The sequence below is a fragment of the Conger conger genome, chromosome 1 (genome assembly GCF_963514075.1).
Source record: "Conger conger chromosome 1, fConCon1.1, whole genome shotgun sequence".
Classification (NCBI taxonomy): Eukaryota; Metazoa; Chordata; class Actinopteri; order Anguilliformes; family Congridae; genus Conger; species Conger conger.
In genome coordinates, this window is record NC_083760.1 from 11340516 (window position 1) to 11366186 (window position 25671).

A 25671-nucleotide genomic window follows, 5' to 3' on the forward strand; every position below is an offset into this window, starting at 1 on the left:
TGCTGCTGTGGTCGCCGGAAATAATCGCCCGTATTTATAAACCATTGCCAAAATATTTGTGCCGTATGGCAATTCCAACTATCTGGAAACAAAGCAGTAGTCCATACTACAACACATAGCACTGTAGCCTACTTTAATTTAAGCAGAAATCTCAACATTTTGTAATCTATTGTCAGGAACAAATTCGAATTATTTATGGAGAAAGACATTTGTATAAGGGACAGTCAATCTAAAGAGATTGAGCTTAATGGCACTCATGACCATCATTCAGGAACCTAAAAAAGCTCAGATAACTCAGATAGGGTTCATAATATATTCTGACGTTCAGAAGTCAAGAAACAATTTGAGTATGTGGTTGTGGGAAGTCGAGTTCCTTTGGTAGTCTTATTAGGATCTCTGGGTTCCTTAGTTATATTCATGTCCTTGATATGCACATTCAACACAAAATACAGGTCAAGTTGAAGTGTATGATCGTAATCACCTCGTAACCTTCTTCAGTCTTGTAGGCGAAGTGATCTGGACCTCGGCAGTACATGCATAGGAGCAAATTGGGGAAATCCAGGATGCGGTGTTGGTGGACCAGTAGGGGGAAGTCTTCTCTTCAGACCAAGTAAAAATCATAACAGCGATTGAGACACTATGGTACAGGCATAATTGTTCTTCCAAGATATAAACAGAATGACCCTTGGACTTTTCATACTGACATTAATGACACACCTGAATGTGGGAATCGGGAATTGCACTGAATACAGTTCATATATGTATACTGAACAGTACAGTTTGAGGCATCCACAAATCCATAATTTCAGGATTATGCAAATTAATAATAACAGAATAATACAGATGAATATGATAAATGGCATGTATATAGCACCTTTATCAAAAGCGCTGTACAATTGATGCTTCTCATTCACCTATTCATACACACTCACACACCAATGGCGATTGGCTGCCACGCAAGGCATCTAACCAGCTCGTCAGGAGCAGGTTAGGTATCTTGCTCAGGGACACTTCGACACCCCCCCGACTGCCGGACAACTGCTCTTACCACCTGAGCTGAAGTACCAGCACACAGCTGTTATGCTTCCAAGTGACCAGTCTTTGTCAGGTAAACAATTGACTGGATGGAGACCCAATCTTGTTCCTTCTCAAATGTTATATTTAGTAAATCACTTAGTAGAATAATAGCAGTACACCAACACACCAAAATTCTAATTCAGAATTAGAGGCAGAGCCCGGCTAAAATATTCTCAGAAAACATTTTTTTTCATGTAAGAGTTGCACTGATTTATTTAAACCATGGATCAGGTTCCGAACCAATGTACATATTTTTTAAAAAAACTATTCTTTCCAGACAGTAGATGCAAGTTTCTAGCATAAACAGGCCCAACCATGTTAAAAGGCGTATGGTACAGTTAAGGCAGTGCTGGTAGGGTCTCCGTCTGTCAATAGGCAATTTTAAAAGATATACTGGGATGTCTCTCTGTAAAATGATAACTACACAGCAGAGGTAGAACATCCAGAATTCTTTTAACTTATACAACACATTTCGTACATTTTATCAGCTTGATTCAGTGAAGACTCAGGATCCATTTTGAGGCATTTTAACAGCATCTCAAAGTAGCAAATTGTAATTGCCTATGAATCCCCAAAGTTGTGCGGAACAGTTATTTTCAAAAGAAACAAAAAAATGGAAGACAAAAAAACAAAAAACTTTATAGATATAGATAGGTAAGTATGTTGCAAAAGCAACATTATCAACAAATCAGTCTCATTATGAACAACAATTAATTCAGAATAAACTAGATTCAGACAAAATCATGAATGTCGTCAGGCAAGTTTGTTTTGAAATTAATGACAAGCATTATCCAAAGTGCTATTTAAAAAAACGGGGAATGGCAATTGAACATAATTATGAAGTATCACACAAAAACAGTCACTTATTATTGCTTACTTTTAGTGTCAATTTTTTTTCCCAGTTAAGTACCCATTTTCTGTCCTCATGTCCTCAACAACTGAATGCCTGAAGGACCGCCATGACTGGAATTAATAGCAGCGATTCTTAAAGACTGGACAACCTGAGTAGTGTTCCCTATACTCCCTTTGTAATACTTATTACTGCCCCGGGCACTGCTGCAATCACACATAGTGTCCATTGGTGCTTGCACTAGTGGTCATGTTATGTACACTCAGTGACCACTTTATTAGATATCTATTAGGCTTCTTTCATTCTTAAAAAATCTTCTGCTTCTGTAGCCCATCCACTGCAAGGTTTGACAGATTGTGCGTTCAGCGATGCTCTTCTACATACCACCGTTGTACTGCTTGGTGATTTGAGTTACTGTCACCGTCCTGTCTGCTTGAACCAGTCTGGGCATTCTCCTTGGAACCCTCTTATTAACGAGGTGTTTTCGTACACAGAACTGCCTCTTACTGGACGCTTCTTGTTTTTGGCACCATGTAAAAAGTCTGTAAACTTTAGATACTATTGTGCATAAAAATCCCAGGAGATCAGCGGTTTCTGAGATACTCAAACTACCCCGTCCGGCACCAACAATCATTCCACAGTCAAAGTCACTTCGATCACATTTCTTCCCCATTCCCAGTTTGGTCTGAACAACAACTGAACCTCTTGACCCTGTCTGCATGCTGTCATACATCAAGTTGCTGCCGCATGATTGGCTGATTAGATATTTCCATTAACAAGCTGGTGTACAGGTCTACCTAATAAAGTGGTCACAGTGTATGAAAGGGCTTATTTGGGGGTCTTTGGTGATACAAGCTGCACACGAACGGGCCAATCACTGATCGCTACAGGGAGAAGCGGCTTTCCACCTCGTCGGCGATCATTTCCGCGATGGCCAATGAGGACGTAGCTGCCGGGGACGGGGCGTTGCGGACGTGGAGGACTCTGCTGGCCACCTCCCCTACGCCCCCGTCGAACACGAAGTCATCCACCAGATTCCCGGCCCGGTCCAGGGCCTGCGCCCGGACCCCTGCGGGACCCCTGAGACACCACAGCATGTTAACACACGGGCCGAGGGTTCGGGACACCCCCACCCTCCAAATACCCACACGTCCAACCGCTGTTCTATCTCAGAGCAAGATACTCCACAAGCCCGGCTCTATTTAGCTGATGCTACAGTTGTTTAGCTGATGCTTTTATCTAAAGCGACTTACAGTTGATTAGACTAAGCAGGGGACAATCCCCCCCTGGAGCAGTGTGGGCTTAAGGGTCTTGCGCAATGCCACCAGGAATACCTTTACTCTAACAGTAATTATTATGTAATTCTCTTGCATGTCTCCAAACAAAATAAGTGCCAATTAGTATTGTTAAAAATAATGTGCAGATGGTAAGTGAAGGAAGTGCAGTGGAGAACACCTGTGACTTACCGTAGCACATCGCTAAAAGAAAGCTCCGGGATATACTTCTGCAGGATTTTCACCTGAGCTTGGATGAATATTCCTCTGTACATCTCCCCCATTCCGAAAATAACATTCTTCAACACCAGCTTCTGAAGACCCCTGGCAGGTGAAGGGAGTGTAAAAATCAAACCACAGCTCCAGCGACCAACTCACCATCAGTTTCCTGATAAACCCCACACTTTATTAGGCGTGTGGCATCCTGTAACTGGGAAAACACAACTAGCCAGTCTCGTCCAACAGGTAAAATGTAAGCCTTTAAGATATAAGATGACAAACGTGCGATTAGAATGCTCTTAACTGAATGTTCTAATGCTGATGTAATAATCACTTTTGGTCGACGAACTCAAGCCGACTCCATTAACCCCAGACTGTTGTGGGAGACATGCCGGTGTACATACCTGAAAGACATTGCGTCTGCAAAGTCCCGAAGGTTAAAATCGAACACGCGATACCCCTCGCGCTTGAAAGCGAGGACAGCGTTGGGTCCCAGCCACACACTGCCGTCCATTCGAGGGGTGAAGTGAACCCCAAGGAAGGGGAAACGCGGGTCAGGAACCTAAAAATAACATTTGTCCCGAGTAAATAACTGAACAATTACCACTACTGTACTGATATTCACACATGACTCCCAGGTAGAGGAAGGGTGGAAACCCAGCAGTTTTTGGCCTTTGATGACCATGATATGTGTAACAGGGTTGTATGGGAACATCGTACACACCAGCTTTGGATTACAGTGAATATTATCCATCTCTTATGGTGAGGGAGGGGGACTCACTGGGTAGATGTTTCCCTTCACCAGGTAGTGTTTCTCCGGCTTCAGGACCAGGTAGTCGCCCCGGAAGGGTACAATACGAGGTTCGGGACTGCAGCCCGAGATTTGGGACAGGCGGTCGGAGTACAGACCTCCGCAGGTCAGGACATAGCGACAGCGCACCTCCTCCCCCTACAGGCCACAGAAAGAAAGACAGACTCGACTCTAAAAACTTTACTATTAACCGGTGGTGACCAACCGTGTTCATGTAGATCTGGTAAATCTTTATAAATTTATATAGCGCCTTTATCCAAAGCGCTGTACAACTGATGCTTCTCATTCACCCGTTCATACACACACTCACACACCGACGGCGATTGGCTGCCATGCAAGGCGCCGACCAGCTCGTCAGGAGCATTTGGGGGTTAGGTGTCTTGCTCAGGGACACTTCGACACAGCCCGGGCGGGGGATCGAACCGGCAACCCTCCGACTGCCAGACGACTGCTCTTACTGCCTGAGCCATGTCGCCCCCCTCTACTGATCTACTGACCGTCCTGCAGGTTTTCACTCCAACCCTAACAGAGTACACCTCATTTAACAGCTAGAGAACGGCTACAGGATGGTAAGTCTCCAGGAACAGGGTTGGTTACCACTTCTATTCCCTTCATAATATTAGAGGAGGGGCAGGGGCTAGTTGCTCTCCAACCTTTTGGTTTTAGCTTTAGTTTCTTTTCTCTGGTATTATGTTTCCCTTCCTGAGGCCTGTAATGAATGTTGTCTGTACTTATTTTGAGTTTGTATGTTTGTTCTTTGTTGGCATAGTTAACCTGCACTATAGATTTAGTTGCACGTCTTGCTGGTCCAGGAATGTAGTTAGCCAGGTTTGGTATTATTGCTCATATTAATCAGGCAAATTCACTGAATTCTCTTCCTGTAAGTCAATCTGGATAACACGGTCCGCTAAACTAATGTGTTGACATTACATCACTTGACATTACATCATACTGAAGAGACGAGAATAGTACTGAAAACCGGGGCTTCTTTCCCGATTTATGCATATCCAACCAAGAGAGGTTTAAAGGACACCGTTCTCACCGTAGAACTTCGGATTGCAATAGGAAACTTCATTCCTGAAAGTGTAAGGAAAGTAAAACCAGAATAATGTTTCACTTTAATTACGCTTCAACGTCATACGTATATAGAAATGCGAACTCTATCGGGAGATACATACACACATGCACAAAAACAACAGTCTGGTACCGTCAGTCGTGTCAGCAGGGCTCTCCGTCACCATGGCGATGTCGTTGGCTTCGAACTCTGTGGTTACGGTGCCACCTGCTTCCTGGAAATCCTTGGCATACGTGAGGGACACAAGGCGCCAGTCCACAATCCCAGTATAGGCCGAGTCCAAAGCCATCAGGCCCTGAGAAATACACCACGCAGCTCAGCCGAATCCTTCACTCAATATTATTACACTCATTATTATTTTCTTGCTTATTTCATCATGCACAATTTCATTATATCACAGTTACTTCTATTATTGTGTTTTTATTAGATGTCATTCTCTGTATGCACATTGGGCTGCAAAACGTTGTCTGAAAGGTGCTGTATAAATGAAATTCTTCATCTTATTATTATTATTATTATTAATTTAGTGTCTGGTCGAACATGAATGTCGTTTCTCCGTTACCCTGCAGTACGGTTCCCGCTCCCGTATCCCTTTGGCGTCGACCATGGTGAGCTCGCGCACGTTGTTCTTCTGCCCGCGCTCATAAAGCGCATTCAGCCTGGGAATCTCCTCCCGCTCCACGGCAACGATCAGCTGACAAACGCAGACACGTGGGCCAGGTTAACACCGCGCAGATACGGCACACGGAACACACGACGGAAGAAACGACGGTAAAATGCATTGTTCACACCCTCCAATTCATTAAACTGAGCCCTTTACTACAGATGCATCTATTCTGAACGAGAGCTTTGAGATGGTCCAATTCCAGCCATTAGCGCTGGGCATTTAATGCACTTTTATCAAGAGAGACAACATGGCTGCACACACTCCGTTAGCAGTTCACTTCCTGGTTGACGGGGTTCACCTTGCCACACTTCCTGTAGGGGATCCCCTTCTTCTGCAGGTATTCGTAGGCCAGAGTTGCACCCCGTACACAGAGCCGGGCCTTGAGGGACCCCGGGGTGTAGTAGATCCCACTGTGGATCACCCCGCTGTTGTGGCCACTCTGGTGCATAGCTGAAGGTGAAGCCCAATCACATTACTGGCAGGTGTGAATAATTCGTTTGTACATGAAAGCATTTGAGTAATAAAAAGAAAAGAAAACAGATTTCAACACTAATAAATGGGAGTGTTCGAACACATTCATACATGTTGAATGCACCAATTCAATGCAAAACATGCACATTCATGCATGTTGAGCTTGGGCTGCCAATTAGCACATGCTCTGGGCCATTCCAGTGCTGACTCCGGGAGGTTGCGCCACAGTACCTCTTCGATTTTTCTCTTTTTCTGTGTGTTGGTAGACAACTATGAGATATACAAAACTTGAGCTTCGCACTATTAACAGAACAGGAGTCCAATTCAAAAGGCGTTGTGGTGCAACCTCCTGGAGCCGGCACGGAATCTCTGTAATCACCATTTCTGTGATTTCAAACCATTTTCCTGACACATGAATCCAAAGAAATGGCAGAAATCTGCAGCCTGTCCTCGCCTTCTTCCCCTCCACCCGTTCACACCCACCTAGCTCTTTCTCCTTCTCCAGAACGGCGAAGCTGAGCGTGGGGTGCCTGAGGATCAGCTCTCTCGCCGTGGCCAGACCCACGATGCCTCCTCCCACAATCGCCACATCGTATGAGCTGAAAGGACAAACGAGCCGCACCGTCACTGAACACCGCGGGGTAGCGGTCAGCACGTTGTCCCGTGCGTACAACCAGGGGTATGCCTATGGAATCTTCTCTATAGTATCACAGAAACTACGAGAGAGCGGCAGCCTTTTGGCTCCAATCCAGCATCTGTTGTAGGTTTAGGCAACACTTGCAGTCATTATGCACATTGTCAAGAGCTTGGCAACAGCTAAACTAATCCGGTAATTATTGTTTTTGCATATCCGGATAGACAAGGCAACGCCACACCTGAAATGCCAAACCAGAAATATTACTCATCTATATATAACTTTTGTGTCAAAATTTCCCTGGAAAGACATAGCCTACAATAGGATGCTTCGTTATTTGCTTTAATTGTACAAAGTGTCTGGATGTAAGCATGGATACAGCCATCCCCTCAGGCATTCAGCATGGTCACGGTGGGAAGCGTTCTTTCCCTAAGATTGACGTTCCCCTGGAGGCAACTTGCTGTGCAGAAAACAGCTCATCAAAGCATATTTAAACGTGCCTGAACGTCTATGTAAGGTCAAATGTCAGAGTGAAATTATTTGAACTGAATATTGTAACGCTCATGCAACAATCGCTACTGGCGCGAACTGAAAGCAGTGTTATATTTTGGGGGAAAAACACTAAACTTGACTATGACACTGAAGCCGATAAAGATAGACATCTTAAACAAACTGGATAGAATTGAACCAACGCATTCTAATCTTTCTCACACAGCACAGTTTGTACCTAACGATGCTAAAACCAGTTAGACCAGTAATGACTATGTAACATCAACTTACAAGACATGTCATGTGGAAAACGGTATCGGAGGGGACATAGAGGGCTTTCAAACGGTTAACATCTTAAAAAGAACAAACATGCTTATCGATCAGTCAGACATTTAGCCAAATTGAATCCGCAATGATCCTGAATTAAAGAGAGAGCAGTTGAAATTGACTACCAACTTCTTCAAATTAATTGTAAGATAAACTAGCTAGCTAATGAGCTAAGCGCTTATGAGAAAGCCTACCATTTGGAAAAAGTAAAACCATGTAGGCTACTAAAGTTGGTTTTATGTTGTCAGATCATGAAATCTCACCTGTGTTTATGTCTTGAAGTAACGTTGATAATCCAGGAAGAGCTCGCAGTGCATCTCAATAGTAGTGCTGCACAGCTTGAACCGTTGTTTATACTAGTTCGTATCATTATCGGACTATGATTATAATTGGCCTTTTCAAGCGTCCCACGCAATGTCACGAAAGCATACTGCAGAAGCCCGTTATTACCGCGATTCCTTTTGCAAAACACGCGAGGAGAAAAAAGGCGAGGTGGTTCGTACAATGCTCCGCCCCTCCTGAACTCTCACCCACTGTGTAGCGCTTGGGAGACCAATGGCACAAGAGGATAGTTCAGGCGTTGTCGGGTGAAAGGTCGTTCCGGAAGCAGACCACACTGATAAGTGGCATCTCATTTTGCTCTGGTGCGAAAGCCAAGGTGAGTGTATATTACTTGAAGCAAACTAGCTCGCAAGCTGGTGCGTAAAGCACGTCTGTCTGTCCGGCCCAGCTAAAAATGACAAACCAATGCACATCAGATAAATGACATGCATCGCTATTCTGCTTATTTCATATGGCAGTGTGTAAGGAGTGATGACAGCGTTTTGTCAATTAGTCTAATTCACATGGCAGTATAAAGTAAACGACAATGTACAGTAGTCTCCCCTATGAAATCAGGCAGGTTTGCTGGTTAGCTAGCTTGCTAATTACGAAATAATGTGATTCAAAACCCCATGTAATGTAATTTTGGTTGATGTTACCTGTAAATTACTGTGTGATGTCAATTAATGGATAGCGGGGTAAACGAGACCATAATCAGCACAGAGGTACAGTAATTACACTATAAAGTGTATTAAGCAATTGGCCAGTTTCTTGTAGCGAGTCTTCACAAGTGTCCGTACGAGGGAAGAAACGGCTCACGCTGATATAAGGCACGTGAGCACTGTCATTTAACGCGGTGAAATGTAGTGCATGCTGAGACTTGGCCTTAAAACGGTCTCTTAATACTTTCAGGGCGAAACTATGAGGCTGTTGACAAAGGCTTCACAGGGCTTGAATGCCTTACAGAAATCTCCGTCACTAGGAGGCAGCAGACAATTCTGGGGATGGCTCAATGCTGTGTTCAACAAGTAAGCTATTTATATTTGACATTGAGTAGTTTGTAAGGTGTCCCCAATGAGATGATAGCAGAAACCTACTGACTCAATTACCCGTGGTGTCGTTGAAATTTGGCTCTATGGAGGGCACGATCAAGCCTTTGAATTATGTTGTAGTTCTGTAGTTCGCACCACAACTACACTCATCTTGGCCAAGATAATTTACATAATATTTTTTTGTGGATGATTGAGGCATTTTAGGAAAGAGCGCACTGCATCGCATTCACTGACTGTTCCCGATTGAAATGCTCCGTAATAGTTCTGGAATGATGACAGTGACAACTTAATGTACGTAACATTTACGGTGTTTGAGGTGAACACGGCGACGGCTGTCGTTGCTTCTTGCGCTCCAGGGTGGACTATGAACGGATAAAAGCGGTGGGCCCGGATCGTGCAGCCTCCGAGTGGCTGCTACGCTGTGGGGCCAAGGTGCGGTTCCAGGGCTTTGACCGCTGGCAGCACGACTACAACGCGCTTCCCACCGGCCCCCTGGGAAAGTATAAGATCCAAGCCATCAACGCCATGGAGTCCTGTATCATGTACCGGGGGTTCGACCACTTGGGTGAGCAGCACAGGTCTTTGAACACACTTTGGGTAGCGCAGTACTTAATTTAACTTTACTTAAAGAATATCTACTGATGTTTTCCTTGTGAGAAAGAACCACCCCTCAACCCCCTCCCCACAGTGGCTGGGCTCAGGAGAATGTGGTTGAGAACCACCCCTCAACCCCCTCCCCACAGTGGCTGGGCTCAGGAGAATGTCTTATGGATGGGAGAGCAGTAGTCTGTTAAAATCAGAGTATAAACTCGACAGGATGTACAGCTAGCTGCTGGCACAGGACATGAAGTCCCAACATTGCAGAACTGCCGACACAATTTGTCTCCCTTGCACAAAATAACACAAATAAAGAGTAGAAAATACTCAATGTTGCCAAATAGAAAAACAAAATGGACCATTCCAATGTACATAAGTGCAGTGCCATGTTTGTATTTGTACACATCACGTGATGTATCCTTTCATTGACTTGAAGTGGCCAGAGTCTGATCAACCTTTGGACAGAATATCTATAGTGACATTGTCTACTGCATTCTGGTGTTTGCTGTTGCTCTTTATTTATTTCCACTAGATGCTGTTTACCACAGTGGCCTTGTTAGTAGCTTTGGACAAAAAGCATTTGGCAAATTAATAAATCTAATTTAACTGCTTGAAGTGTTCAAATTTTGGTGTTCTGGAAGTCAGTGTTCTGGAACCTTTCAAGTACCACTAATGATTGTCACATCAGCATGAGAATGTTCAGGTAAAGGAAGCTCCAATCGCATATTTCCGATCGTGCGGCTTAAAAGGGCCGATATTCTTTTCTCTCTCTCCAGACGGTCTGGAACATTTAGAAGAGATGAAGTTCAACAGGTGCATCTACATAGAGGACACGTGTATGGAGAGGCTGAGCCAGATAGAAAACCTGCAGGCCAGCCTGCGCAGGGTCGAGCTGGTGTCCTGCGGCAACGTGACCGACAAGGGAGTCATCGCCCTCCACCGTCTCAGGTGAGCGTGTTCTGCCATGGTGCTGCAGGTGGGTCTGAGGAGTCTGCAGGTGCCCATTCAATCGACACGCTTAAAATGCTCTTCACCAATGTGAAGAAGATGGGATTCATAAAGAGGGCTTCGGGCTCTTTCCAGATGCCTGCTTTTCACCTCCTTCCTCCTTACGTCCTTTCCTTGCTCCTAGCTCCGCCCATCGGGGGAGGCAAGGCAAGGAAGCGAGGAAAGGACGTGAACATGGGGGCAGTGAGAAAGCATGAATTAGGCGAATGGAAAGTCCTTGCTCCTTCAAACCTTCATTTGTGGACGTGCTCCCCCGTTTCCTTGCTCAAGCAATCTGCGAGAGCCTCCTAGCACCTTGAAGTTATAGTTAACGCGTTGGAATGCCCTTAAAGATGGCGGACCAAGAACGATGTCCGGGTCAGGCAAGGAGATGGGGAAGGATAGAGTAAGTGATTGGAACGAGCCTGTGGTCTGTGTGTTGGTCTGCAGGAATCTGGAGCGCCTGTTTCTCAGCGACCTGCCAGGCATTAAGGAGACGGAGAAGACGGTGGAGAGACTGCAGGCAGCCCTGCCGAAGCTGACCATTGAGCTCGACCTGCTATGACTGGGTCAGTGTTCCAGGGTCGAGGTGGTCCCCATGGCAACATGAGCATTCAGACAGAAGGAACTGTTGTGTTCTTGCATAGGGAATTTAAGGCTGCCTCACCGTTGTGTGTGTGTGAAGCTTTGGAAAATGTGGGGGTTTTTTTTCCTACAAGATGGGCAACTGGACCACCTGAGGTTCAGAACTGCTATAATCTGAAGACGGCAACATTTGGAAGATGCAAACAAAGCACTACAAACAAATTCCTTTTAACGGCACTTTATTCGAATTGTCTGCCAAAAAAACAACAACAACAAAAAAACTGATTTGTTTCCCCTACCATTTATTACCCTACCAGGTATTAAATATTACTTCATAGAAAAGTACATCAAAATACAGACACACTATGTTTATATACACTTGTGCACACAAAGACAGTGGAGATTTCCAGTGGTTCATTGGTTAAGAATTCAAATTATTATTATTTATTTTTGTAATAATTTGGCATTTGGTAAGATAAAGAAGGAGATGAAATAACTAAATACTCTTACAGTAGCACCAGTCTCCAGGAAATAATATGTGTATGATGTATGATGTAATATGATGTATATATGAAAATGATATGACCTCGCTTTTGTTGTTATTGTTTACATTGTACTGCTGCCATCTTTTTTTTGACATTCTTTTTAAAACTGTCTGGAGTAACAGTACGGTAGCTTGCAATAAAATTTGGGGAAAACTATAAACGGGCAACAGTGACACAGACAAGGGCCAATATCACTACGGTTACGTAGTGCTACTCCGTGTGACAGAACAGTGCGTCATCTCGGGCCTGTTGGAAATATTGCTACACATTAACAAGGGGGGAGAGAGAGAAAGAGAGAACTGTGCCTAAGGTCCACAGACGACAAACAAGACAAGTTACGTTCTGGATTAATCATTCCTCACATTGTGCAGCACCCTTCGTTTTGGATTGACGAGTGGGGATTCAACCTTTCGCCTACACCTACGCTCCAAACCTTAACGAGGGGGCTACCAACAGGGAACGAGATGACAGACCGATGCATATATCTTTCACTATTAACGACATATTTGGCAAATTGGGTAAGGCAGTATGCTATCAAGTTTCCCCGTTCTGCCTGGTCTACCAGCAGAGCTGCGAGCGGCTCCTTGTCATTTACATTGGGGGGGAAAAAGGGCAAAATAGATACGCGAAACCCAAGACCAAAAGAGTCTCTTATGAAAAGCTGCCAGGGTGCATATAATTGGTCACAATGTGGTCATGTGACTAAAACCTCGGTTCAGCTAATCTGCCCACTGGGAAATCATATTATTTCCACAATGGCTGCTTTTCCTGGATTTTGTACTTGAAATGTGAGATTACGGAAGTGTTTTATTTATTCTTTGCTCCTCCCGATCGATTGAAAGCAGAGCATTTAGATGTTGGGGAAGTGGTAGTTGAACTTGCGCAGGTTGTTGTAGTACTTCTTGTTGTCCAGGGCTGGGAGAATGTTGCTGCTGGTGAGCTGAGGCAGATACTGCAGGAGATGACGTCAGAGAAACAGCCATCAGTAACGATTACACAGCACACTGGCTACAGGCCTGACTAAACCAGCCAAATTCAACATACTGGCATTACCAATATTTAATATAGATTATACCAATATTTAATATAGATAAAAAAATGTACCAGTAACCTGAATGGATTAACCATTAAGTGTTTGTTGGGGACTAGCACTGTAGAATTATGAATCCATTGGCCACTGCAGTTTGCTAAATAAATGCTAAATAAATGCTAAAATGCTAAATAACAAGTTATTAACATAAAGTATTAACATAAATTAACATTTTTATAAATTACTGATGCCATAATTAATTGAAGCCATATCGGTCTGTACCCTTGGTCACAATGCCCTGTCCTTTACCCTGTCTTGGTGGAGATTTTGTATACAACCTGTAGTGATTGTTTTTTAAGCAGCCCCATGGCAACTTTGCTTCAGTATTTTAGCAGAAGCTGATCAAATGACTGGTGTAAAGATGCACTTCCTGCCCTCCAGCAGGTTTTTTGGGGGGTACTGTGTCGTTCAAACCTGGGTCAAATACGTAATTATTTTGGATTCAAATACTTTTTTCTGTGCTCGATTGATCTTGCCTGGTGCAATTGAGCCGACAAAGAGGACCAGAAGGCAGGGTTTGCACTTTTTGTGCAGTATTTCATAGGTTCTAATAAACAAGAAAAGCATTTGAATCCAAAACAACGACATCTGACCCAGGATTGGCCTGCAGTCACTGCAGAAGAGGGGGATTATGGGTATCGGTCCCTCACCCCGGGCGGGAGGTGTTTGCGCGGCAGCCGGGACCTCCTCTTGGTAGAGCGGTCCTGCTCGCGCAGGGTGCTCTCCGTCTCCTCTCTCAGGCTGTCGAAGTACGGGTGTTCCAGCAGCTGCTCACAGGGCAACCGCTCTGATGGGTCCATGCGCAAGCAGCCCTGGGGTCAAAGGTCAGGGCAAAGGCAAAAGGTTACAAAGCAAAACAAAGCACCACGCACTTAGACAGAAAGCAACTCCATGTGCTCGACACAAGCAGATAATATACAATAAAATAATAATAATGATAATAGTCCAGGCACTCTTGCTATACTCTGGCGTATGGTGGTGCTATTGCTTCAGGAAAATATATATTTTTTTAAGTGTAAGAAGCTGAGGAGTGCTTACCTTCATCAGCCCCAGTGCCTGATGGGACAGATTTGGGTATCTCTGTTCCAGGGGTTCCTGCACAGAGACAGGTGAACACATCCACGTCAATGCGGTGGAACAGAGGTTATGTGTTGTGTGTTCATGCAATTCAAAACCAAGGTCAACGAATAATCATAAAGAAAACCGCCTAACAACTGATTTTAGCACATTTAAGCACGTTTTCATTGCCTAGCATATTTTTGTTGAATACAAACAAATTGTTGAACGCATTCAAATGTGATGTCAATCTCAATAAATCGTCTATACTAGGGCTGCCCAACCCTATTCCTGGAGCTCTACCGTCCTGTAGGGCTTCTAATTGGTAGAATCAGGTGTGCAAAATTAGGGTTGAAATGAAAGCCTACAGGACAGTAGATCTCCAGGAACAGGGTTGGACAGCCCTGGCCTATAGCATGCAGACACACTAGCACTGCCTGCAGTAGTAAGACCAGCCTGTTTCTCCGTGAGGAGACGGGAAAGTGATCGGGAACACCCGGAGCTCCCTCACCATCTCCTGCGGCTCCGGGATGCTCACTCCGCTGAAGAACTGGTTGTTGCTGAAGACCTGCTGGTGCCGGGGAATGAGATCTCCTGTGAACGACAGAACGTGGTCTCCCGTCAGCTCAGAATGAGGAAAGGAACGGCTATACCTGGAGAACAAGCTTATCTTTCCTGAGACATTACATTTTTACACAGACCATGACTAAACTATCAAAAAAAGTAACAGAAAATAGTTTAAAGTGACACAAGGAATACTACAATATCCACACCTACTGTTGCTATGGTAACATGTAATGTATGTTGTCTGTAGCAGATTACGGGTAATTAATCTCGGTGGGTCCAGGGTTTTTGGACTGGACACCCTCCCCCCATACACACACACACACACACACACACACACTGCCCCTGCTCCTCACCCAGCGTTTTCCTGATGAGGTAGAGCTGATCCACGTCTGATTTCCCCGGCCACAGGGGGGCGCCAGAGAGCAGCTCGGCGAAGACGCAGCCGATGGCCCAGACGTCCACGGGGGGCCCGTACTGCGTGTCCCCCACCAGCAGCTCAGGGGCCCGGTACCAGCGTGTCGCCACGTAGTCCGTGTAGTAATCACAGGGGCCGGCTGCAGACACAACACGCCTTATGTCACCTGTGTGTGCTGTAGCACCGCTGCGTCATCAGTCAGTCTATGTCAGTAGGTACGGTTCAAAATCTAAGTCGAATGTGTTGTTACAGAATTCATAGAGAGAACGCGATTCAAACTGTATTGAGAGTAAAATCAAGCAAAATGCATAATAATTAACATGACATGTAACGGTTATTGTTGAACACGGTGCAGTGTAGTTTCTAACACATCCAGTACTTCCATATCCAAGTCATTTGCTATTCTTCCCTTTAATTAATGCATTCTTTCCTGCGCAAAATACAGTGTGCAGGACTGCAGTGTGCAGGATAGTACAAGACTATCAGCCACACTCATAAATACTGTGAGTGTAATGGCAGTTGGTGTCCAGCGGGTGGCAGAAGCGAGCGCTTCGCGGAGGCACCTACTGAGGATCCGGGCGAACCCGAAGTCGCACAGCTTTATGACCTGGTGCTTGGTGATGAGGATGTTCTCTGGCTTCACGTCCCGGTGGATGCACTGCAGAAGACAAGGGCGCAGGGTTAAACAGCGCTTTCCGAGGACTCGTGGGTATGCACCGACTATCAAGGAATATTCCGGTTGGGTAAGAGGACGAGGGGGGAGACGGATGCCTTCGCTGTTAAAGTTCAGCCTCACAGAGCGTTCTCTGAGGTTACGGGGTCGTCGGCTGTAACTTTTACACAACGGGCAGTTAAAAGAGGCCCTGTGGAGGCTGTTATATCACCGGGAGGTGGGGGCAGGGCGGGGGGCGGAGGGAGAGGGGCAGAGGAGGGCTAAAATGAAGATTTATGCGTTTATTTAAGTGTCTGCTGACCGAACTTTGTCCGACAATGTTTTGCAACTTTCGTTCAGAGAACAAGGTTCTCCTCACGCCTGTCAATTTTGCTAGCCAGGCATGTAAACAAAACATCTTCATTCATAAAGACAAGTAGCCACGTAGTGAACTAGTATCCTCGCTATGGCAACCTTTTGTCTTTGTTTCAGTCAACCAATAACGGCTGTGCGACAATTACAAAAATGGCGTCTTCGACCTTACAAAAATCTGCAGGTACAGGACACCCACAACAAGAGGGTCAAAAGTGTCGGCTTGACATCCAGTGTCAAATCAACATCGTTTTGTCCGCAAGCAAGTTGTATGCCACAGCATAAATTAGCCTTGAGGAGGACAGCAGAAGGACAGGTGTGGGGAAAGGGTGTAACTCAGGACAGAGAGAAACTCACGTTCTGTTTGTGGCAGAAGTTGACGGCCTGCAGGGTCTGCCAGGTTATGCTCTTCACAAGGTGCTCCGGGACCCTGTGGAGGGGAACAGGGGTCAGGAGAGAGGCGCTCAAAAACCCCAAAAAACTACCCAGACGCACACCGATCAGGTACCCTGTGAGTGAGATTACAGGTAAGATGAAGGTTCAAACATCATCATCATATTTCCTTCCTCAGTTATGTCTTCATCAGTTATATTCTGATGCCAACTTCTAAAATGTCATTGGCGCAGAGGTACGGGCTAATTAGATGCACCAGCAATCATGGCCTCTATTTTCAGAATGGCGATTAATATGGAATTATCATGAATGTAGCTGCCCAAGTCTTTTGATCTGCACGCCTCTGTTTTTAAACCAAAGGGACAAAATGAGGGAGCAATTTACTTCCACTTCAAAGAAGCGCAGAAGCACAATATCCACCACAGCGGACAGTCTGAGGGAATCATACACGCCCACAGAGTAGAAAGGGTCTGATGTCGATTTGTCATGACAATAAACCACTCTGCGTTTGGGAGGATGACTGTTTATAAAGCACTCTTTATTACATGCAGTATAGAGAGATACCCACAATGCATCAGTGTAGTGCTTCTCTGAATGGCAACACGCTTTCTGGTTATATGTGTGTGTTTACGTCAATCCGTACACTAATCGATTTCTAAACTGATTCAGTCACATACACACTCTTCCAATTATCGCTCAGCTCAGCGACAGAACATGTTTTGTCTCACGGCTGGGCATAACGACGTTAAATCCTGATGAACAAATGCACGTACGCACACGCGATCGCTTAAAAATTAATCCCTGCATTGTAGTCTTCCGCAGACTCGAGCCTCAGAGATGCAATTAGCGGATTCGTGGGGGCGGGTCACACGGCGGCGTGGCCGTCCAATGACAGCACGGCCGTGATCGGCAACAGGCCCCCCCTCCCCCGCGCCTCGCCCCAAAAGCAGGAAATAAGAACCGTTTCAAGGTCATTAACATTTATATGTTCCTTTCTTCTGGGAAAAGAGGTGCACTGAAAGGCGGAGAAGAGCAGTCATTTCCAGCTCTCTGTGCCTGTGCAGTCTGAGCCAGACCGCGTAAAAAAGCTTCCAGGGTGCCGTCTCCCCTCTTCAGAAAACCCCCGCCTGCGTTAACAGCCAAGTCTCAGAGAGCAGACGTCTTAAAACAGGCAGGTATGAGCCCCACACGGGCGCAGGCACACAAACCCTTAATAGCTTTAAAGCACATACCAAATGGAGGACACAAGACTTTTTGAAGAGGATCAACTTCCACTGTAGAGGAATACTGTACCTCACTGTCATGTCAACAGAGCTGGTCAATATTTGACATATTTAACAGCTTATGACTGTGTTATATTGTTTTTGCTCTGCTTGCGGAGTGTGGGAGTGCGTGAGTGTGTGAGTCCTGAAGACAGCCTAGTTGTCTGTCGTTGTGAATTAATGAATTCGGAGAGTAGCTGCGTTGAGTTGAGGATGGACATTTTCTTATTCCAGCGACTGTTTGGAGATTGTTTCTCCTAGCTACAAGGTAGACTGGCAGGCAGAGAATGTGTTTACCTTTTTCTTTCAGCACTTTGTATTCAAACCCTTCACTCAGAGCAAAAGATCAGCAGCGCATCTGAGAGAGGAGGAGATCTGACCGGTGAGGGCGGTGCTAGATTCTAAATGTGCTCTTCTTTTTGTGCTCCAGTCCTCTCTCCTCCTCTTTCTGCGCTGTTATTGGAAGACAAAGCGCGGGCCTGATAGATCCATCCTGAAGGGTGAGGCCCAACACTGCGGCTTTGTGGACTCAGGGCCCATCCGTCAGGGTCGTCAGGGAGAAACGGCTCAATTCGGTCACGTGACCAGCGGTTTACAGCGATTGGCTGGCAGGGATGGGTGGGAGGAGGCCCGGCTGGAATCCCAGCCGCCAGAAAGCTCGGCATTCTGGGAGAGCATCACTGTAAACATTCCAGGACAACACGGGTCCGACTCCAAGGAAACCGGCAAACAATGCCGCTGTCAGTGCCGGACGGTGAGAGAGTGCGCGCACACACACACCACGCACGACAAGGGAAACACACTGGCCACCGACTCAAAACCGACGTCCTTTAGTATGTGTGTGTGTGCGTGTATGTGTGTTTGTGCGTCAATTTCCAAGGTGTTCCTGACTATTGATCAATGCATTTCAGAGGCATTGTGGGATACTGGTGCACCACACCGATATACCAACTTGCCTATTTCCCAGTGGCATCCTTAACACTCAAAATGACTTCAAATTGTTTTTTTTGTGCGAAATAAGCCAGGCTGATTTGGGGGCAACTACATTCTTTGTGCAGGGTGTAGGGTGTTGGGCAGAAATCATCAAATCTGAACCTCTAATCCAAATCCAGGGTACAGGGTGTGGAGTACAGGTTGTGGGGTTTGGGTACAGGGTGTGGAGTACAGGTTGCGGGGTTTAGGGTGTGGGGTGAGGGGTGAGAGATGTGAGGTTTTGGGTGTGGGGTTTAGGGTGTGAGGTTTTGGGTGAGGGGTGGAGGGTGTGGAGTACCGGTTGTGGGGTTTGGGTACGGGGTGTGGAGTACATTTTACATTTACATTTTAGTCATTTGGCAGACGCTTTTAATCCAAAGCGACTTACAAGTGCATAGGTTCTACCATAAGTCAAAGCAAAGGGTGTGGAGTACAGGTTGTGGGGTTTAGGGTGTGGGGTGTTGGGTGTGGGGTGAGGGGTGAGAGATGTGAGGTTTTGGGTGTGGGGTTCAGGGTGTGAGGTTTTGGGTGAGGGGTGGAGGGTGTGGAGTACAGGTTGTGGGGTTTAGGGTGTGGGGTTTTGGGTGTGGGGGTGAGAGGTGTGAGGTGTGAGGTGCAGGCTGTGGGGTTTAGGGTGTGGGGTGCCGGGTGTGGAGGGGCCGGGCTCACCCCCTGGTGTAGCGGTCCAGTTCGTTGAGCACGGTGTGGTCGCAGTACTCGAACACCAGGTGCAGCTTGCGCTTCCGTCTGAAAACTTCAATCAGGTTCACCAGGTTTGGGTGCTTCAGTTGCTGTGTGGAAAAAGGACACGGTCCGTTATTAGAACGAGGAGACCGAGAGCGTCTCCCTGCAACTTCAAAATCAGCAGCCAGGAATAGAGTATGGACACAAAAAGATTAAAGGCTTTTTGCACTTCTGTCATTTTGATAATAAAAATAGATATAAACCCCCCACTCTCATGAGGCAAGCACACACACACGCACACACACACACGCACATGCACACGCACAGGCACAGGCACAGGCACAGAGAGAGAGAGAGACAAAGAGTTTCGACCTAATGAAAACGGCCCGGTGAGAAATTGCTTTGTTTGATGTCTTCAGTTTGCTCTGGATCCGCGCATCATCTGACGGGCAAGCCGCCACACGTCTAATCAAACAGACAGCGCAAACAAACAGTGGCAAACGCAAACGCGCTCATCTCCAGGGGCGACCTGTCACCGCCCGGCCTCCGCCACCCCCCCTGTGCCCCCCCCCCCCCCCCGCAGAAAGGGACGTCCCACTGTGACCGTTTAACCTTTCAGCTTCCAATCAGCCCAGGGCAATAAACAAAAACAAGCCAGAGAAAAAACACCAGAGCTGTTCTTCTGCTGATCATTTATGCATGTAAAGTCTCTGGGGAAATGGCCACCTGGGTAAAGACAAAGGGACTCGGAGCTCAGAGAAGAACGCGACCTACTCCAGTGTTAATCAGCATGCTAATCAACCGAGGTTGATGTCTTACACAGGGATGTCTTGAACCTAAATCTATCTCTCCATTTTCATTCTGCTCCGACTTTTATATTCCATTGTAATCAACAAAAAGCAAGTAATTATTATAAATAGTCCGGATGTGATGAATTCCACAGTTAAGCCAGATATGGGACTAGAGCAGGTGTTGAGGGCGGGTGGGAAAACTCAACCGTCTTCACTCACTGTACTAATCCCTACAATCAGCAATGTTGGGATCCGAGGCCAAAACCAAATTCCCAATCTCGCCCTTTCAGTCTGATAATCAAATTATTCTTCCTGTTCGTCAGCCTAAATACTGGCCACTTCCTCAGTCATGATGTTTGGTAAACATAAACAAAATGGCCACCTGGTGACACCTAGCTGGTTGCTAGTACAAGGGAAACAGTAACTAACTCCAACCGAGAGGCATGTTGTGATTCTCAATCAGGATGCGATTAAACACCACTGTCGGACAGATCAAACAGTGTTCACACACTTCTCAAGAATGTAACAAGAGTCAAGGCAGGTGAATACCTTCGACTCATCAAATGCCAAAAGTTCTGCCCCTGGGCGACAAGTTTGCCTTGGTCTGACAGTGCTTCCGGTCCCAGGATACTGAAGTTCTCTATTGTATTGTATTGCCTGTCAAAGGACCTCACCCGCAATAATGGGTGGAACAAACCTTTGAGTGCGAGAACATTTCATAGCAATTACACTTGAGACTGCATTAGAGAGCAACGTCAATGCTTGAAACCACTTGAAATAACAGCATAGCTGCCTATCGGTAAACAGTAAGAAACCAAGAGCTGGTTTCACAGATTAAGCTCCTGGACTAAACCGAGTCTTGTATGGAGAGTCTGAAAAGTGCAGGGGTTTACCCAACGTCCTACGCAAACGCTCAACCTGTACAATTAAAAAATCTCGCTGTTCGACCGGCTAAGTAGACTTGCACCTGTGTGGCATGTTTTCTGGTCACACAGATGGTGGTTTTGCTCTACACACGTTTGGTAGCTGAGGTGAGTCACCCCCTTCTTTGCTGAAGAGTGATTTATGGTCCACCAAAAGAGATAAAAGGCACAACATGAAAGACCACTCGTTAATGCTAATAGGGTTGTTTTTCGACCAGAACATCCGGCTTTCACACTATTTGTACATGTCCGGTTGGTGGGCCTGACTGGACAATGTAATAGGTGATTCAGGGAAGTGACAGGAGATATCTACCGGTAGTCTGTGATGAATTTGCGTCTCACTAGCTCCCTGGTTCAACAGCTCCCGGCTGTGTTCGCGATTACACTTTCAGCTGTGCGTATCGTCTGGGTTTCCCCATTCCCATAAGAACTGCTCACTCGCTGCCCATTTTCCACCCCAGTCTGAAGTCTCATCTCTTCGCACTGTACCTTGACTCCTTCGCGGGAGGCCCCTAATCTATCGTCACTTGTTTTTCACCTGTCTCAATCTTTAGCCCCTTGTATTTTGTACCTTAATCTATGACTTTGTATTTGTATTGGTACTGTAGTTCCTGAAGTTGGGAGTTGTCTTAGTATGGTAGCTAAAGACTTATCTACCTTGTGTGCTGGACTTATGTTCATGGTCTTACAACCAAACATATATGAATTGTACCTTATCTGACGTGTCTGGTTGTTTATTCTATGACCTTAATGTGCACTGTTTTATACGTCGCTTTGGATAAAAGTGCCTGCTTTTGTAAATGTAATGTAATGTAATGTTTTAACACATCCTAAAAACTATTATATTAGTAATGTAGCTTGTGAAAGCAAAACTCTTACGCTAGTGACATGGATGTAACTGATTTAATCCATTTTGAATGATGAAACTAATGTAACCAGTTGAACTATTGTTATGAATCACAGGACGGGAGTGTATTGTTAATGGCGCTGTAACGTGCTCGGGGAGGCCCGGTATTCTCTGGGGAGTGTCTGGGGCTCGGAGCAGGGAGGCCTGTCATCCGGCTTCCTGGGAGTGCCTCTCTTCATTATTATACCGGGATGGTTATTTGAAGAAAGCTTGCCTAGGATTCCCGCACAGATCCTACTCTATCATTGAGATTTTCCGCGCTCGCTGTCGTGGGGCTAGGTGTTTCGGTGAAGCGCGTTGCGCCAACCGTTCGTGAAATGCGGCATACAAACAAATGTAGATTTCTCTCTCTCGGATTTGTGCAGGGAGCAGAATCGGGGTGACCCCCAGCGCTGCCGTTCGCCCGCGCCGGTCTAAAGATTCCAGCGCCCTGCCATTGTGGCAGGATGCGTAATGCCGGGCAGAGATAGGCTTGCGCTCATTCACGCACAGCCGGAGGATGTTATCAGCGCGGAGATAAGAGACACCGAGGGAAGAGCTGTTTTCTCATCCCCCCATGGATCCGCGGCATTACCGCGCGGGGATCAGGGATGAAGGTGAGGCCTGTCATATGAGGACAGCGGCCAGTGGGACGTCCCCAGTGGCAGCCCTTTTAACCTGCCGGGGTGCTGCGCTCGCCTCCAGACCGGAGAATCAGGCTGGAGGATTGTGCTAAACGAAATGGCTCCAAACAGGAGACACGACAATGTGCAGAGGTGTCTAGACTATGGCTCTGAAGAGCGTGAAGGGTTAGCATACAGTGGGCTCCAGAAGTATTGGCACCCTTGATAAAAATGGAGAAAAAAGGCTGCATATAATAAAGGCTTAACACAGATGATAATCGATATGTTATGTTAAAACATATAGGGATGCTATATACTTTCATTTCAATACACTTACTTTCATGTTTCAATGTTTTTTATTCAGTAATCTCACAATATGTTAAAACCATAGGTGTCAACAATTATTGGAAATAAAATAAAACAAAGTTAAATTGGCAATAATATTTGAATTCATTAATTTTATCTCAATTTAAAGGAACGATATTGTGTCATTTCATCATTTCCTCTTTCACTAAGGTAGAAAAATGGGATGACATGGGGCACACAAAAATAAAAATAAAAAAATAAAAAAATAACATCACCATGGAGAAAGCCAAAGAACTGTCATTTCAAAAGTCTGCTAATGGGTAAAAAGACATACATTAACAGTTAAACATACCACTTAGTACTGTAAGGGCAATCATAAAAAATGGGGGTCCATAAGTCAAAACCAAAAGGATGTCTCTGAAAGGATCTTCATGGAGGAATGTCTAAAATTCCATCCAAATGTGTCATCTCTAACCTCTCTAATCTGTCATCTTTGCCAGGGGTAGTAAACCAAGTATTAAACCAGGGGTGCCAATAATTGTGGCACCAGTTTTTTCGGGAATACATTTTTTATTTGAAAACATATAAGACTTTGTTTGATTCCTTTAAATCGTTAATAAAGCGCACTACTTTACACGTTGGAAAAATAAAGTCTATGTCAATAACTGTATTAGTGCTTGTTGACAGTATTTATTTTTTGTGCCAATTTACCAAGGGTGCCAATAATTCTGGAACCCACTGTATCTGACCATTGAACAATGCCTGGCAACAGATTGGTGGCCTGTCCAGTGCGCATTCCTGCCTCTCACCCATGCTGGGATAGGTGACCCTGACCCAGAATAAGCAGGTTACAGTAGATAATGTACGGATGGATGGACCACTGCACAATGCAGAAGGAGCCTTTGGCATTTGACAGTCACGCGCAGGAAGGCCGCCTACCTTCAGCATCCGGATCTCCCTCAGGGCGATCTTCTTTATGATCGGGTCGTCCTCAGACTCCACAAACTTCTTGATGGCGACTATTTGCCCCGTGTCTTTGTTCCGGCACTTGAAGACGACGCCATACGAGCCCTCGCCGATCTTCCCAATCTTCTCGTACTTCTCCATCCGGGTGTAGGACAGGGTGCTTTCGGCAGGCATCAAAGAGCCACTCCCGATTTTCCGGCGCACGTCTGTGAATTTCAGTTCATCACCAAATGCGTACGTGCAGCAGGGTTTTTCCAAACATGAACAAGCCATTTCATTCTCCAAATACTATCAGTTACAGACCCGGGCTTGTATGACTTGTTAGTAAACATAAAAAATGAGTAGCTAGACTAGAGGCCTGCAACTGGAGGCTATAATTACCCAAAATGACCGACCTTCACAATGCAATATTGTCTTATCGCACGTCTATGCAATATATTACAAACACTGGCCATTAGAAAAAAATTTCTTCTAACTTCTAATGAGGCTGCATGGACAGTGGAATATTCATGCTCCCAATAGAAGCACCTTTTAGTGATGTGAATGCAACCACACATCTCAGGAGAGACTGCCTAGGGAGATTTGTAAACCTGCATGACCTAAATTACTGCTTTGAACAAAAACAAAAACAATTTATATGCCTAAAACTGCAACCAAGATGCTTAGTATTCTTAAAATTAACATTTAAAGATACTAAAAGGGGCAGGTTTACATTCTTAAATGTAACAATTGTTTCATAGGTCCTTTTCATTATTTATCATTAAATCCGTGTTTTTGTGAATGATGCATATGGCAGTTGGATTTATTGAACCCTTTTGTCTTGAACGGATTAATTCATAACCCAACTTCAGTGTAATAACCTATCGCAAATTACTAGCCAGTTAAATAACAAATTTAAACAGTTTAACATTACAGGTGAGTTTTAAAAACATCTAGCTAGCTAACTCTTACATAAACAGACGGAGTGGTGCATCCTTAAATTTATCTGCCAATAAATCAGTTTAAGTACACTACTCTACAGGAACTTGGCAGAGCTAAGTTAGTATTTTACCAAATCATCCGAAGAACAAGTTGACAAAAAACTCGTAGTCGTGCACGTTTCACTCTTTTGAGTTGAAGAAAAGCTGTGTTGCCATAATTCCCATTTGCACCCGACGAGCATTTTACGAAGGACTATTTGAAAAGCAGCAACTGTCTACTTCTTCGTGTATATTATCGGTAACTTTAAAAATAAAAGCACGCAGTAAAGCGGAGGTAGGCTGTACATCATCAAAATCACGTCTTCCCGTGTCTAAACGCAAGGATCTGATTTAGGCGGTATTTCACCTGTCTAGAGATATGACCATTGTATGATAATCACATTTGTATGTGGTACAGTAACCGAGTATGTCCAATAAGATAGATAGCCTCGTTAGCTTCGAAAATTGTTTAGCTATGCCATATGATTTCCAAGATTGCTGACCTTGCACTTGTCTTTAGTACAATTCAACTAAAACAAATAAAAACGTCACCATTTCCCACAAAAAAAAAAACTACTTAAATACGACATCGTTTATCGTGTTTCTATAGAGATTTAGAAGCGGGGCAGGTAGAAGATACGAAACAACCAGTTGTTCGTCCCCCACAATCAATTAAATACAATATTTGCATTAAAGAAACGTACATTTGATATCTACCTTTATTTGGCCTTTCTGAACCTGTTGAAGCAACGTAGTCTCTGGGTCGTCACTGT

At 45.2% G+C, this 25671-nt stretch overlaps 3 protein-coding genes across 5 annotated transcripts; 1 reads left to right on the forward strand and 2 right to left on the reverse strand.

The window, feature by feature from the left end:
• Window positions 1-230: 230 nt before the first annotated feature.
• On the reverse strand, window positions 231-8423 carry l2hgdh (L-2-hydroxyglutarate dehydrogenase). Its single transcript, XM_061236609.1, has 10 exons — window positions 8158-8423; window positions 6928-7043; window positions 6272-6423; window positions 5869-6000; window positions 5439-5601; window positions 5274-5308; window positions 4202-4369; window positions 3825-3982; window positions 3394-3525; window positions 231-3007 (listed from the first exon to the last, which is right to left on the reverse strand). The coding sequence occupies exons 1-10, from the start codon at window positions 8262-8264 to the stop codon at window positions 2812-2814; spliced, it is 1359 nt and encodes a 452-aa protein (XP_061092593.1). The 5' UTR covers window positions 8265-8423; the 3' UTR covers window positions 231-2811.
• On the forward strand, window positions 5959-12141 carry dmac2l (distal membrane arm assembly component 2 like). Of its 3 annotated transcripts, none has more exons than XM_061236643.1 (6): window positions 5959-6077; window positions 6950-7123; window positions 9128-9243; window positions 9624-9832; window positions 10641-10812; window positions 11302-12141. In XM_061236643.1, the coding sequence occupies exons 3-6, from the start codon at window positions 9137-9139 to the stop codon at window positions 11414-11416; spliced, it is 603 nt and encodes a 200-aa protein (XP_061092627.1). In that variant the 5' UTR covers window positions 5959-6077; window positions 6950-7123; window positions 9128-9136; the 3' UTR covers window positions 11417-12141. The 3 variants fall into 3 exon arrangements, with proteins under 3 accessions (XP_061092627.1, XP_061092637.1, XP_061092618.1); XM_061236653.1 differs by having other exon boundaries at window positions 6950-7107; XM_061236634.1 differs by lacking the exons at window positions 5959-6077; window positions 6950-7123 and adding an exon at window positions 8396-8552.
• cdkl1 (cyclin dependent kinase like 1 (CDC2 related kinase)) lies at window positions 11659-24128 on the reverse strand. The gene is made up of 9 exons (XM_061236621.1): window positions 23913-24128; window positions 19430-19551; window positions 16491-16563; window positions 15677-15767; window positions 15048-15248; window positions 14639-14721; window positions 14110-14166; window positions 13722-13883; window positions 11659-12933 (listed from the first exon to the last, which is right to left on the reverse strand). The coding sequence occupies exons 1-9, from the start codon at window positions 24111-24113 to the stop codon at window positions 12832-12834; spliced, it is 1092 nt and encodes a 363-aa protein (XP_061092605.1). The 5' UTR covers window positions 24114-24128; the 3' UTR covers window positions 11659-12831.
• Between the last annotated feature and the right edge of the window lie 1543 nt (window positions 24129-25671).

Coding starts and splice junctions, on each gene's coding strand:
- l2hgdh (XM_061236609.1), bottom strand. CDS start 8,264: ATGATACGAACTAGTATAAACAACGGTTCAAGCTGTGCAGCACTACTA. Junction 7,044..8,157: donor ACTTCAAGACATAAACACAG/GTGAGATTTCAT, acceptor TTGTCCTTTCAG/CTCATACGATGTGGCGATTG. Junction 4,370..5,273: donor TTGCAATCCGAAGTTCTACG/GTGAGAACGGTG, acceptor TGTGGCCTGTAG/GGGGAGGAGGTGCGCTGTCG.
- dmac2l (XM_061236643.1), top strand. CDS start 9,137: ATGAGGCTGTTGACAAAGGCTTCACAGGGCTTGAATGCCTTACAGAAA. Junction 9,244..9,623: donor CTCAATGCTGTGTTCAACAA/GTAAGCTATTTA, acceptor CTTGCGCTCCAG/GGTGGACTATGAACGGATAA. Junction 9,833..10,640: donor CCGGGGGTTCGACCACTTGG/GTGAGCAGCACA, acceptor CTCTCTCTCCAG/ACGGTCTGGAACATTTAGAA.
- cdkl1 (XM_061236621.1), bottom strand. CDS start 24,113: ATGCCTGCCGAAAGCACCCTGTCCTACACCCGGATGGAGAAGTACGAG. Junction 16,564..19,429: donor CTGGACCGCTACACCAGGGG/GTGAGCCCGGCC, acceptor TCCCCTCCACAG/GGTCCCGGAGCACCTTGTGA. Junction 14,167..14,638: donor TCCCGGAGCCGCAGGAGATG/GTGAGGGAGCTC, acceptor GTCTCTGTGCAG/GAACCCCTGGAACAGAGATA.